The 14,681-nt window shown below is 37.2% G+C and overlaps 3 protein-coding genes and 2 pseudogenes across 3 annotated transcripts in view; all 5 read right to left on the reverse strand.

Moving 5' to 3' along the window:
• LOC133541915 (uncharacterized) overlaps positions 1-11,749 on the reverse strand; it is a 43,111-nt pseudogene extending 31,362 nt beyond the window's left edge.
• LOC133542197 (histone H2B-like) lies at positions 1,511-1,948 on the reverse strand. Its single transcript, XM_061886094.1, has one exon. It carries the CDS (start codon positions 1,936-1,938, stop codon positions 1,561-1,563), a length of 378 nt encoding a protein of 125 aa, XP_061742078.1. The 5' UTR covers positions 1,939-1,948; the 3' UTR covers positions 1,511-1,560.
• LOC133542604 (histone H4-like) lies at positions 5,067-8,242 on the reverse strand (annotated as a pseudogene).
• Positions 7,840-8,794, reverse strand: LOC133542222 (histone H2B-like). Its single transcript, XM_061886119.1, has one exon. It carries the CDS (start codon positions 8,760-8,762, stop codon positions 8,385-8,387), a length of 378 nt encoding a protein of 125 aa, XP_061742103.1. The 5' UTR covers positions 8,763-8,794; the 3' UTR covers positions 7,840-8,384.
• Positions 11,750-13,403: 1,654 nt separating the features above from the next.
• Positions 13,404-14,681, reverse strand: part of tmem214 (transmembrane protein 214) — a 30,940-nt gene continuing 29,662 nt past the window's right edge. The window contains exon 17 of the mRNA XM_061886359.1: positions 13,404-14,338. Coding sequence (XP_061742343.1) covers positions 14,212-14,338 — 127 coding nt within the window. The 3' untranslated portion in view covers positions 13,404-14,211. The remainder of the gene's footprint in view (positions 14,339-14,681) is intronic.

Below are 14,681 nucleotides of genomic sequence, written 5' to 3' on the forward strand. Positions count from 1 at the left end.
GCAAGACAAGAATTAAAACACTACATACAGGAAAACAGCAAAAAACTCCAAATAAGTCAGGGCGTGATGCGACAGGTGGTGACAGTACACCTACTTTGAGACAAGAGCTATAGTGATGCATGCTTGGTTATGGTTTAAAGTCATATCCAACAATTGCGACGACTCTTTGTCAACCTTTCGTTTTTTTAATGATTTATAATGGTGATGTGCCTCTGGATTTTTTCAACGCCAAAAATGTGCCTTGACTCAAAAAAGGTTGAAAAACACTGTATTACACAATAGCTCAAGCATACACAGCCAATATAGAGGTTTCATGATTTGTCAATTTTTTTCATGATTCAGGTTTTCGTTTTGATTCTAGTAGCTTTACACACACACACGCACTTTACTCATGCCCATTGTATATTTTGTCGGTATATTTAAAAGTTTACCGTCGGATCTATACAGATGAGCGTTAATTTACACGTATGTTTACAACAAAAAGTAAATAAGTGCCATATTTTTTTCTGAGCCGTCGCCAACTGAAATAAACAGAATCCTAAAAAATGCTGATCCACTCAGGGCGTCACTAGCGTTCATAAATATTCATATCCATGATGAAAGGTCCATGGCAGTTCCCTAGGATTAAAAAGAAAGGAAATCAGGTTTTCATGGGGCTATCATGGCTGAACAAGTAAGTCTTACACTATTATCGCTCAGATTTAATTTGCCTAATGTATGGAGCTAGCATTTTTTTGTTGTTTTTTTAAATACATATTTTTAAGTCTGCCATCTATACTGATCTGGGCTGATATCTAACTTTCCATAGTTTGAGTTGTTTGCAGAAACGTAAATAATTTTTAGTTATATTAAAACCATATAAACTGTCATTCATTGTTCTACCAAAATAGTAATTGCAATCATAACATCAATAATTAGGCCCATATGCTAATCATGTGGTCCTGATATGAAGTACGCATAGATAAGTGGGTTCGGGTAGACTCTGGTGTAAACTTCAAGTAGATAGAGTAAAGAAAATTAATAAATTAATCACATTATGTGATGTTCTCTCAACAGACGAGACATTACCTTCTTGAAAGACTTTTAGATAAAATTCAATTGACATTTTCCAGAACTCCGCTAAATTTGGACGTTTTATAATTTGTTTGTCGTCAGGAGCTGTATCATCTTGATGCCCGCCCTGTTATACTTCTGATTGGCCCTCAGCTTTTTGCGCCTGACCAATCAGAAAGGAGGGGCGGTCTAACTATACCCGCCCACAAAGTGCCAAAACAAAGACAGCGCGCGTACATAGGCACAGCGAGCACGCTAAAAGGCGCCGCGCGCGCGAAATGGAGAGATTCAGCGCGCGATTTTTGGCACTGTGACGACACAATGTTCTCTACTAGATCCTTTCAGCAAGAATATGGCAATCTCGCACAATAATAAAGTATGACACATAGAGTGGGCCCTAAGTCCTCGATTAAATAAGAATATCTCATTTCAGTAGGCCTCTGACTCTTTTGAAGAAGTGGGTGGCTCTTAAAAGAGCAGTTTGTGTGTGTAAATTGCGAGGACAATTTACTTGGAGCTGGTGTACTTGGTCACAGCCTTGGTGCCCTCAGACACAGCGTGCTTGGCCAGCTCACCGGGCAGCAGGAGACGCACGGCGGTCTGGATCTCCCTGGAAGAGATAGTGGATCTCTTGTTGTAGTGAGCCAGGCGAGAAGCCTCAGAAGCGATGCGCTCGAAGATGTCGTTGACGAAGGAGTTCATGATGCTCATGGCCTTGGACGAGATGCCGGTGTCAGGGTGGACCTGCTTCAGCACCTTGTACACGTAGATGGCATAGCTCTCCTTCCTGGCCTTTCTCCTCTTTCCTTTGCCCTTGCCGGCAGCCTTGGTGACGGCTTTCTTGGAACCCTTCTTGGGCGCAGACTTTGCTGGTGGATCAGGCATGATAATCAGAGTTCGCCAAGCGAATGGATGCCAGGGGCGCCTGTTGTGCTCTTGTAGAAAGGTCATGCAAATTTGACTGTGACAACGCCGTTTGCTGATTGGCTGACATAGTTTCGCACTGGGACGGTTTTGAAAATGCGCGGCAGTGCAACAATATAGTCACGTAATACCCGTTGAAAAGAAAAGTGTGGCTGTTTCGTTTATAATGGAAATCAATTAAAAAGTCTTAAAAACATCAACTTAATGCCATGCACTGATGTTCATTAGGATATATATATATATACACAATAGTTTAAATTACAATACAACTACTTTCCCTTACTTACACAAGTTACAATTGTCAGGTATTGCACTAGTATGCAGGGTGACTTATTTTACTGATTTTATATATTCAAAATTAAATCTTCAGAATAATTGGTCTGCTCCTACTTCATAAAAGACACAATTTTGACAATATTTAAAATATGTATTTTATATTTAGTTCATGTATAAGTATGGACATGTATCTACTCATTTAGCAGTAGTTTTCCAAAATGTTATACATATTACATACTTCTTTGCTATACATACCAACCCAATTTGAATACAATTTTTAAACCAGAGTACCTTCTTTGGAATAAACTACCATCAGCTCTTCAAATATCCACAACTGCATTTAATTCTGTAAAAAAATAACTGTTGAAGGCTATGTTAGTCTGGACCAGGGTTCACCAACGCGGTGCCCGTGGGCACCAGGTAGCCAGTAAAGACCAGATGAGTAGCCCGCTGGTCTGTTCTAAAAATAGCTCAAATAGCAGCACTTACCAGTGAGCTGCCTCTATTTTTTGAATTGTATTTATTTACTAGCAAGCTGGTTTCGCTATGCTCAACATTTTTAATTCTAAGAGAGACAAAACTCAAATAGAATTTGAAAATCCAAGAAAATATTTTAAAGACTTGGTCTTCACTTGTTTGAATAAATTCATTTATTTTTTTACTTTGCTTCTGATAACTTTCAGAAAAGACAGTATTAGAGAAAAAATACAACCTTAAAAATGATTTTAGGATTTTTAAACACGTATACCTTTTTACCTTTTAAATTCCTTCCTCTTCTTTCCTGACAATTTAAATCAATGTTCAAGTATTTTTTTTTTTATTATTGTAAAGAATAATAAATACATTTCATTTTAATTCTTCATTTTAGCTTCTGTTTTTTCGACGAATAGTATTTGTGAAATATTTCTTCAAACTTATTATGATTAAAATTTAAAAAAAATATTCTGGCAAATTTAGAAAATCTGTAGAATCAAATTTAAATCTTATTTCAAAGTGGATTTTAACCTATTCAAAACATGTCATCAAAATTCTAAAATGAATCTCACTCAGGAAAAATTACTAATGATGTTCCATAAATTCTTTTTTGAAATTTTTTCAAAAAGATTCGAATTAGATAGTTTTTCTCTTCTTTTTTTCGGTTGAATTTTGAATTTTAAAGAATTGAAATTGAAGATAAACTATGTTTGAAAATTTAATTTTCATTTTTTTCCTGTTTTCTCGTCTTTTAAACCGTTCAATCAAGGTTTTTTTTCGCCATTTATTCTCTACAAAAAACCTTCCGTAAAAGGAAAAAAAATGTACGACGAATGACAGACAAAAATACCCACTTTATATATATATATATATATATATATATATATATATATATATATATATATATATATATATATATATACACACATAGATTTGTTTATTAAAGGTAAATTGAGCAAATTGGCTATTTCTGGCCATTTTTTTAAGTGTGTATCAAACTGGTAGCCCTTCGCATTAATCAGTACCCAAGAAGTAGCTCTTGGTTTCAAAAAGATTGGTGACCCCTGGTCTGGAGTGATGTGTTGTATTTGACATGTCCTGTCCTAGTGCTGCTGTGATTGTTGTGATTCCTTGGGGAAGGTGGCTTTCAAAGACTCAGTGTGTTGTTGACATTTGCACGCAGCCAATGTGTTTTGCTTTAAATTGTATCAGGGTGGGACCAGACAAGGTCTGCTTTTTCCATTGATTAGATTGATTGATTGATTGAGAATTTTTTTGACATCTTAAAGAATTGAATCCATGTAATGCTTTAAAAAGACAAATGGATGGCACAATAAGCCAAAAGGCTTGTTTCCATGAAATATTCATCACATTCAATACTAAAATATATATAACCTGCAATTATGTTAAAAAATGGATAACTGATGATGTACATATACACAGTATACATGGTAGGTGATTTGAAAAACAATAAAAAAAAATGCTGGTATGCTTTTGTCCTCACTCCTTTAGGATACTTGATTACTTCATAAATAATGTGTTAATGTTTAACATGTAGGCAGCACGCCTCACAATACGAAGGTCGCCACGACCCGTCGACTGGTGCTGAAGAAAGGTGCAGGGGCCGACCTTCAGGTTGTACAGGTATGACCAGATAATCTCACTAAAACACTAGTAACACAATAACCAGATAAGGGATTTTCCAGAATTATCCTAGTAAATGTGCCTAATAACATCTGAATCGCTCCCACTGCCCTCTAGTCTTTTTTTTCCCCTAGTCCTTCACTCTCACTTTCCTCATCCACAAATCTTTCATCCTCGCTCAAATTAATGGGGAAATTGCCGATTTCTCAGTCTGAATCGCTCTAGCTGCTTGTGGCCATGATTGTAAACAATGTTCAGATGTGAGGAGCTCCACAACCTGTGATGTCACGCGCATATCGTCTGCTGCTTCGGGTACAGCCAAGGCTCTTTTATTAGCGACCAAAAGTTGCAAACCTTATCGTCGATGTTCTCTACTAATAAATCCTTTCAGCAAAAATATGGCATTATCGCGAAATGATCAAATATGACACATAGAGTGGACCTGCTATCCCTGTTTAAATAAGAAAATCTCATTTTAGTAGGCCTTTAAATTGTTGGTTTGATCATTTTGTTAAGAATCCCTGATGTTGGTCTGAATCCCATTTAGTCAGACTGGTAGGACATTTGAAACACAAAAATAAACCATGATACACTATTGTCAGGGTAGAAGGAAAATGCAACTTATAGTGAAGAGGGTGGTCCTTAAAAGGACCGGTTTCAGTTTTTGTTTTATTACCGGGAGACGAAGTAAACATTTAACCTCCAAAACCATACAGAGTGCGTCCCTGCCTCTTTAAGGCAGGCCTGGGCAAATTAAGGCCCGGGGGCCACATGTGGCCCATTAAGCCTTTCAAACCAGCCCGCCGGGCATTTCGCAAATAAGTATTTTAGATCTTTAAGATGGAAACTGTAGCGGCCATTATGATGTGCAGTGATGTTTTCTAATGACCGTAAGTCTTCAACTATACAAAATATTTCAATGGTTAGAATCTGTGCTTTTGCATGATATACTAGTTACTATGGTAATCTAATTAGTTACTATGGTAATATAATTAGTTACTATGGTCATCTAAGTCACGACAGCTCAGACGAGGCACCAAGCAGTGTGGGTGGGGAGCGTTTCCACAGAGTGATTCCAGAGCGACCAGTCTGAAATGCGGGTGTCAGGGACAGACGTGGAAGGAGATTTTTACAAGGTTCTAAAGCATGGGTCTCAGACACAAGGCCCGCGAGAAGTTATTTTGCGGCCCCCACCATAATATGAAAGTTAAATGTTAGTGCGGCCCGCAAGTTTTATATGAATGGCGCTTGACAGCGTTGTGTTATTTGGGTCCAAAATGGCTCTTTCAACTTTCTGGGTTGCCTACCCCTGCGTTAGTGGAAAAGCGGCTAATGAGTAAAAGCGACGGAGACGTTGCCATGGAGACGAAGGTTTTCTTACGCGCTTGGCTTCAGTCACACCGCGACACCTGTCCGTCAGTAATAACAGTCCTCGATAACCTGCACCAATTCAAACCGTTATTTGTTATTTTTATTGTTTAATTTGCATTTCCTCACACGATGAACACTACATATATTTCTATATATCTATATGACCCCGGATAACACTCCGTCACTTTTTTGCGCTCCCAGCTATTACCCGCTGACCGCCGTGTTGCTTTAGGGAGGAAAATTGGAATGACACACATTGCGGAAATAACATTATTCTCCGTGCGTCGGCTAAAAACAAATATATTCCACAACTCCACACATGTTTTTTTCAGGGCCTGCAGTGAAGAGAAAGGTTAGTGTTGAGCAAAGACAATTCCAGGAAAAGCGGGAGATGCAGTATTTTTGTGTTGAGACAGGGACACCCTGATGGGTCTTATTTACACAGAGAAAGTTGCGGTGCACAAGGAATACAATTTGAAACGTCATTACACAACTAGACACGCTGAGGAGTATGCAACGTTGTTTTAAGTAATCTTTTTTGCGGCCCAGCCGCACCCAGACTCTGCATCCAGTGGCCCCCAGGTATATTGAGTTTGAGACCCCTGTTCTAAAGCTTAGTGATGTATCAGATCAATCAGATTGTGGATAGTTTAATTTTTTTTACCTTTCACATTCATATTTTGCTGTGTTTGTTGCATTTTTGTTGCTTGCTTGATTGTAAATAATGTCAATCGAGAAGGCGTGTGACGTTCATATGTTGTCAATATTTAGTGTTTTATCGATCAAATTTAAAATTGTAAATACTTTATTTTCATGTACATTCTTGGTGTCTCATTCAGTAAAAAAATAAAATGTAATTCCATTCCATTTTTAAGGCAGTCTGTCATTTAATTTTTACCGATTTAGACATTATTGCGAGGTTTTGTATTAGTGTTCTTAAAAATCAGATATGCCAGCCCTCGGAAACATTTTTTCTCTAAATTTGGGCCTCGAGTCAAAATAATTGCCCAGGCCTGCTTTAAGGCATAGACTATATCCATTGCGGTCTCGGGTCTTTCGCTTGACGTGCTCGGGGTACGTGACGGGGTCTCGGATGACATCCTCCAGGAAAACTGTCAATGCTCCGCGAGTCTCTTCATAAATCAAGGCAGAAATTTGCTTGACAGCACCGCGGCGAGTCAAGCGTCGAATCACAGGTTTAGTGATGCCCCGAAAGTTGTCTCGTAGGACTTTGCGGTGACGCTTGGGGCCTTTATGGCATGGCGGGTCAACGTCAATATTTATCAAGATAATACAGGTCCTGTCAACAGACAAATTCTAAAAAGTCCAAATTTGGTGGAGTTGTGGAAAATGCCAATTGAATTTTATCTAAAAGTCTTTGAAGAAGGTAATATCTCATCTGTTGAGTGAACATCACATAATTAATGAAGTTTTAAGATCAATATCTCTCTTTTCATACACAACCAGTCCACAGATGTCAGTCAATGATGGAAATTATATTTTCAAATATGTTTTCTTTCCTCACTTGGCTGTTTTAAAACATATTTTTATTTATTTAATATTTGTATATGTAAATATTGAATGTATGCCACAATGTGGGACTATTAATTTTCTTTCCTCTATCTACTTGAAGTTTACACCAGAGTCTACCCGAACCCACTTATTTATGCGTACTTCATATCAGGACCACATAATTAGCATATGGGCCTAATTATTGATGTTATGATTGCAATTACTATATTAGTAGAATAATGAATAACAGGTTATCACTACAATTAACAAATATGGTTTTAATATAACTATAAAAAGTATTTACGTTTCTGGAAACAACTCAAACTATGGAGAGTTAGATATCAGCCCAGATCAGTATAGAGGGCAGAGTTAAAAATATGTATTTAAAAAAACAAAAAAGAAAAGCTAGCTCCATACAATAGGCAAATTAAATCAGAGATAATAGTATAAGATTTACTTGTTCAGCCATGATAGCCCCATGAAAACCTGATTTCCTTTCTTTTTAATCCCAGGGAACTGCCATGGACCTTTCATCTTAGATATGAATAAACACTCCATGTTTCTCTCGGGCAGCTGGTCCCCATCATTTTATTGAGGTCAATGGTACATGTACTATTTACATATACACATACATTCAATACTCTAACATTTATAACAAATATAACCATTTAGAAATTAGTTGAAGTGGGGAATCAGTGCGCCATAAGTTATGCGCTTGGAATGTTGGCACTACTGTGTCGCCACTCCTTTTCACAAACCCATTCCGCCTTTACCTCTTCCAGACACGTGGTCTGACTGTCGTCATCCAACGAGATGTGTGCCTGGACCTGACAAGCGCCACAGCTATAACATAAATATGGACCTAAAAGAGGACTTAAATGCGGACCTAAAAGAGGACAGTTGACGCAATCTCAGCAATAATAGGCTTTACTCAGGAACACTCACCCCTTGTAACAATGGGAGCTGCTATTTAGATACAAGTCAGCATTTTTTCCAACTTAGATCAGACCAAACTTTACTAACAGTATGTCACTTTTCCAAATTGATTTGCTACGTGCAGGAACTTTCTCTGTCGAAAAAGTGGGTGGCTCTTAAAAGAGCCGTTTGTGTGTGTAAATTGCGAGGACAATTTACTTGGAGCTGGTGTACTTGGTGACAGCCTTGGTACCCTCAGACACAGCGTGCTTAGCCAGCTCACCGGGCAGCAGGAGACGCACGGCGGTCTGGATCTCCCTGGAAGAGATAGTGGATCTCTTGTTGTAGTGAGCCAGGCGAGAAGCCTCAGAAGCGATGCGCTCGAAGATGTCGTTGACGAAGGAGTTCATGATGCTCATGGCCTTGGACGAGATGCCGGTGTCAGGGTGGACCTGCTTCAGCACCTTGTACACGTAGATGGCATAGCTCTCCTTCCTGGCCTTTCTCCTCTTTCCTTTGCCCTTGCCGGCAGCCTTGGTGACGGCTTTCTTGGAGCCCTTCTTGGGCGCAGACTTTGCTGGTGGATCAGGCATGGTGGTTGAACGTTGTAGAACGAGTGCCGATTGAGCGGCGATGGTTGAGTTAATTGTATAACTGTCATGCAAATGTAACTGTGATAGCGCCGTTTGCTGATTGGCTGTTGTTTTAAACTGGGAGGCTGTCTGAAGAATGCGCGGGATTGCAAAAGTTATAGTCACGTGATACCCGTTAAAAAATAAATGTGTGGCTTTTTTGCTGTTACATTTTATATTGGAAAGCAAAAAAAAAGCAACAAAATGTGGCTTTATGTTATACACAGTTGTACATAAATGTATACTATATATATATATATATATAATTTTTTTTTTTTTTTTTTTTTTTTTTTTTTAAACAATTTCCATTTCCTACTGCTACATAGCTTTAGGCAAAATCTCAGTTTGGTAAAATCAAGTATTCTATATTCACTTTGACATGCATGTATACATTGTATTATTACCTATTAGTGTGTGTTTTTTACCTGAAATATTACAATTCTCCAAAATTCTTTAGATTAGGTACACTCAAAATAGTGATATATTAACTATATATATAACTATATTAACTATATATATAACCCAGAGCTACTTCTTGGGTAGTGATTAATGCGAAGGGCTACCAGTTTGATACACACTTAAATAAATTGCCAGAAATAGCCAATTTGCTCAATTTACCTTTAACTCTGTTACTATTAGTAATTAATGATATTTATCTTTGTGGAAACACTGATCATTTTAATGATTTCTCACAATAAATATATATTCTTAATGACATGTTTTAAATAGGTTAAAATCCAATCTGCACTTTGTTAGAATATATAACAAATTGGACCAAGCTGTATGTCTAACAAAGACAAATCATTATTTCTTGTAGATTTTCCAGAACAAAAATTTTAAGAGAAATTCAAAAGACTTTGAAATAAAATTTAAATTTGATTCTACAGATTTTCTAGATTATCCAGAATGTATATTTTTAAATTTTACTCATAAGTTTGTATAAATATTTAACAAATATTCTTTGTCGAAAAAACAGAAGCTAAAATGAAGAATTAAATTAAAATTGATTTATTATTCTTTACGATAAAAAAAAATGTACTTGAACATTGATTTAGAGTGTCAGGAAAGAAGAGGAAGGAATTTAAAAGGGGGCGGCGTGGCACAGTGGCGCAGTGAAAGAGTGGCCGTTCGCAACCCGAGGGTCCCTGGTTGAATCCCCACCTAGCACCAACCTCGTCACGTTTGCTGTGTCCTGATCAAGACACTTCACCCTTGCTCCTGATGGGTGCTGGTTAGCGCCTTGCATGGCAGCTCCCTCCATCAGTGTGTGAATGGGTGAATGTGGAAGTAGTGTAAAAGAGCTTTGAGTACCTTGAAGGTAGAAAAGCGGCATACAAGTACAACCCATTTATCATTTAAAAGGTAAAAAGGCATATGTGTTTAAAAATCCTAAAATCATTTTTAAGGTTGTATTTTTTTGTCAAAAATTCTCTGAAAGTTACAAGAGGCAAAGTAGTGAAGTGAAGTGAATTATATTTATGTAGCGCTTTTCTCAAGTGACTCAAAGCGCTTTACATAGTGACACCCAATATCTAAGTTACATTTAAACCAGTGTGAGTGGCACTGGGAGCAGGTGGGTAAAGTGTCTTGCCCAAGGACACAACAGCAGTAACTAGGATGGCACAAGCAGAAGTCGAACCTGCAACCCTCAAGTTGCTGGCACGGCCACTCTACCAACCGAGCTATGCCGCCAAGAAGCAAAGTAAAATAATAAATGAATTTATTTAAACAAGTGAAGACCAAGTCTTTAAAATATTTTCTTGTGTTTTCAAATTCTATTTGAGTTTTGTCTCTCTTAGAATTAAAAATGTCAAGCAAAGCGGGACCAGCTTGCTAGTAAATAAATACAATTTAAAAAACAGAGGCAGGTCACTGGTAAGTGCTGCTATTTGAACTATTTTTAGAACAGGCCAGCGGGCAATTTATCTGGTCATTACGTGTTGGTGACCCCTGATTTATAACAATGTTGGCCAATATTTCAGAATAATCCCTATTAATAGTTATATATGTAAACTGTAATTATTCTGTTCCACATTTTATTTTGTAACAGTTACCAAATAATGCTGAATCAACAGTCCAGATTTATATGCTTTAATATTGTTTCTGAATTTAAAATATTGATCAATATTTCCCAGTTATTTGAGATAATGTAAAGGAAAGAGATGAATACACCAATGAAAGGTAGTGTTTGATAACTGAGTCATTTTGACATTGTATACACGAAACGCGATTGGCAGAAACTACTTTCTCTTGTGCAAATTGGTGGATATTTGCTCTTGATGAGGTAAGTGTTGGGCCCTAAAAAGGGCCGTTGGGGTGTTAAAAGGGGAATTAATTCAACCTCCAAAGCCGTACAAAGTACGTCCTTGTCTCTTGAGAGCGTAGACAACATCCATTGCAGTCACCGTCTTCCTCTTGGCGTGTTCAGTGTAAGTCACGGCGTCACGGATGACATTCTCCAAGAACACCTTCAACACTCCACGAGTCTCCTCGTAGATCAGGCCGGAGATACGTTTGACGCCACCACGACGAGCCAGTCGACGAATTGCCGGCTTGGTGATTCCTTGGATGTTGTCACGTAAGACTTTGCGGTGACGTTTGGCGCCGCCTTTGCCGAGACCTTTCCCGCCTTTGCCTCTCCCAGACATGTTGGTGATAATGAAAGTAGATGTAGACGCTGAGCTTGTACTTGTTGAACAACTGCGGACCTAAGAGAGGAATGTTGATTCATCTTGTCTGGGCGCGCCTCTACTCAGCAGCACTTCCCACAGTGACCACACCGTCACGGGAGACTTCTGAGCAGAAAAATTGGGACAAATATGTTCACGACTTATACTACGACACAATAAGTAAATGCAAGGGCATCCATGTCTCTTTGATACATCTATGCACATTTACGATTCTAAAATCCGTTTACGTTCGCGTTTCGATGTTACCTTTAAATTACATAACAGTTTGCCAGGTGGATTTAGCACAGCATGATTTATCTAAACCAATTCAAACAAATTTTCTTAGTCATGGTGCAGAAAAAAAAGTCAACACACATGATCACACTTAAAACAACAGGCTCACTGAACTTTTGTGAATTTATATATATATATATATATATATATATATATATATATATATAAACTCCCATAAATAACATTTAAATTACACCCACTTAAAAGCCATTGCGCTGCATGACGGGTAAAATGTAAAACATTCTCTACACACTTATCGATATTTGACTATTAGCTGCTTGATTTTCTGATTGATTACAAAACTTTAGAGGTCGTCACATAGTATAATATGTAAACACACACACACAAAATTAAATATATATATATACAGACACATATATACGTATATATATATATATATATATATATATATATATATATATGTATACATATATATATAAATATATACATACATATATATATATATATATATTATATATATATATATATATATATATATATATACATACACATATTTATACATACTCCGTTTTCCTCCCGCTGCCAAAAACATGCACCTGGGGATAGGTTGATTGGCAACACTAAAATTGGCCCTAGAGTGTGATTGTTGTCTGTTGGCCCTGTGATAAGATGGCGACTAGTCTAGGGTGTACCCCGCCTTCCACCCGAATGCAGCTGAGCTAGGCTCCAGCACCCCCGCGACCCCAAAAGGGACACGCGGGAGAAAATGGATGTATATATATATATATATATATTTATATATATATATTGGTATACACACACACATACATTATACGTGTATACCTACACATATATACATACATATACATATATATGTATATATATATATATACATACACGTATATATGCATATACATATATATAAATACATATATATATATATATATATATATATATATATATATACTATATATATACACACATACATATACCCATATATTTGTAGAGAGAGAGAGAAATTATTTTCTACACATACATATACAAAATGTGTAGACATTTTTTTTTTTTAGCCCAATGTGGCCCCCCAGCCAAAAGTTTGGACACCCCTGATATAGGTCAATGTATGCTTAAAATGTCTGAATATCTAAAATTTTGCTTTAGAAAGCAATTGTGTGTAATATCTATTTCAACCCTTTCAATCAGCTATCCGTTTTACTACCGCTTGACTCCCTTGAGCTATTTAATGTCTTCTTTAAAAATAAAACCATGTTTGAGGGCTGAAGTACATTCGAAAACTTAACCCTCTTTGTACACATAAAAATTTTTCAACCATATAGCCCAGCACTTCTTAATTCTTTTGTCATGCACCCTTCCCCTTGGACACATACATTTTCTTAGCCCTCCCATTATGAATGCAATTACAAACCTGATATGTATCCATTGAAAAACACCATGACACTGAGCTGAAGACTTGCCTATTGTGTTCTCATGTCCCACCTATATGCCTCATCATATACTTACATATACTTGGTCACATTTGCTAGTTGAGCCTGATGATTTATTTGAGCAGTGCTGGGGTCTTGTGTATCGTTCAAGAACTTAAAAAATACACAAATACTGGATACCTCGATGTGCAAGTTGTATGAATTACATCACAAAGCTGTGAAATACAGATACGTCATTGCAACAAACAGTCTTTATTATAAATCATTTATTTAGATAAGACATGTCATCCAAAAATCTGATGAATCAGCTGGTGTGATATGTTTGATACTTTCCGGCCTTACCTTACCAACCTACTGAGACACACATTAGAAATAATTCAACATAAATTACTGTAGTGCTGCCTTTCACTTCCTGATGGCAGTGAAGGAGGGGGGTTGGGGAAAAGAGCAGATTGAAATCTGTATAAAGTCAGCAGGAGGACCGTCTGGATTAATGCGACAATGTTTCACTCCAACACCGTGTTAGCATCTTGGGAAGGAGGTTTTAGAACTGTTAACACTACGCAGTTAACTTTACCTAATATTGATGGCTTTAAAAGCAAAGCACATTAAACACACATTGGGGTCCAACTTTCTAGAAGTCTTCAACACACTTCTGGTCGTTTTCCTGCACTTTTAAGTTTTAATACAACATTTTCCAGTACATTTAATTTAAAAAATATATTTATAAATCATTTTTTAAAGCCTACAGAAATTTTATTTTTTTTTACCCAAAAGCCGACTTTTACAGTAGAAAACTCAGGGAAAGAATAAACTTACTGTGTGAAAAAACAAATTGGTAGAACAAAACTTTTATAACACTCAGCTAATTACTCAAAATGTAGCCAACCTATAATACAAAAGGGTCCTCTTACATGTTCCTTGTTTGACCCTACAGAGTCCAATCACAGTTTAATCAGAGGAGCAGATGCATTGTAAAGCAAGCTCAGACTGGATTGGTGGGATTTTTTTTGACCGTGTGCAAAATGTGATTGTCGTGCATTACGCTTGTGTCAAGAGCTCCTGAGCCCACGTGTTGATGGCAGATGTCGTATGTTGGAGCAGTTTCCACGTAGAGTTGGTGAAGGATAAAACGTGTCCTTGCAGACATGAAACAGTTACTTCCCCACTGCAAAAAGAAAGAGAAAACACAAATGACTCATTAAATCATAATTGGGTTTTATACAGCACACTTTAATAGTGGAACCTCGATTAACGAACTCTTCTATTTGTGAACTTTTAGTCAAACATTGCCTTGTGCGGAGCATGTCTCTGTGTACCAACGCTTTAGTCCAGGGGTCGGGAACCCAAAATGTTGAAAGAGCCATATTGGACCAAAAATACAAAAACAAATCTGTCTCCAGACGAAAAAAATAAAAGCCATATTACATCACATTTATAATGTGTATTTATAATAAGGTGTGCAAAGGACATTTTATAATTTTCGGAAGTTTATTTTGTACTTGAAATTG

Source organism: Nerophis ophidion, linkage group LG24 (assembly GCF_033978795.1).
Source record: "Nerophis ophidion isolate RoL-2023_Sa linkage group LG24, RoL_Noph_v1.0, whole genome shotgun sequence".
Classification (NCBI taxonomy): Eukaryota; Metazoa; Chordata; class Actinopteri; order Syngnathiformes; family Syngnathidae; genus Nerophis; species Nerophis ophidion.

Excerpts from the sequence above, each read along its gene's own strand:
- LOC133542222 (XM_061886119.1), bottom strand. The coding sequence starts at position 8,762 with ATGCCTGATCCACCAGCAAAGTCTGCGCCCAAGAAGGGCTCCAAGAAA.
- LOC133542197 (XM_061886094.1), bottom strand. The coding sequence starts at position 1,938 with ATGCCTGATCCACCAGCAAAGTCTGCGCCCAAGAAGGGTTCCAAGAAA.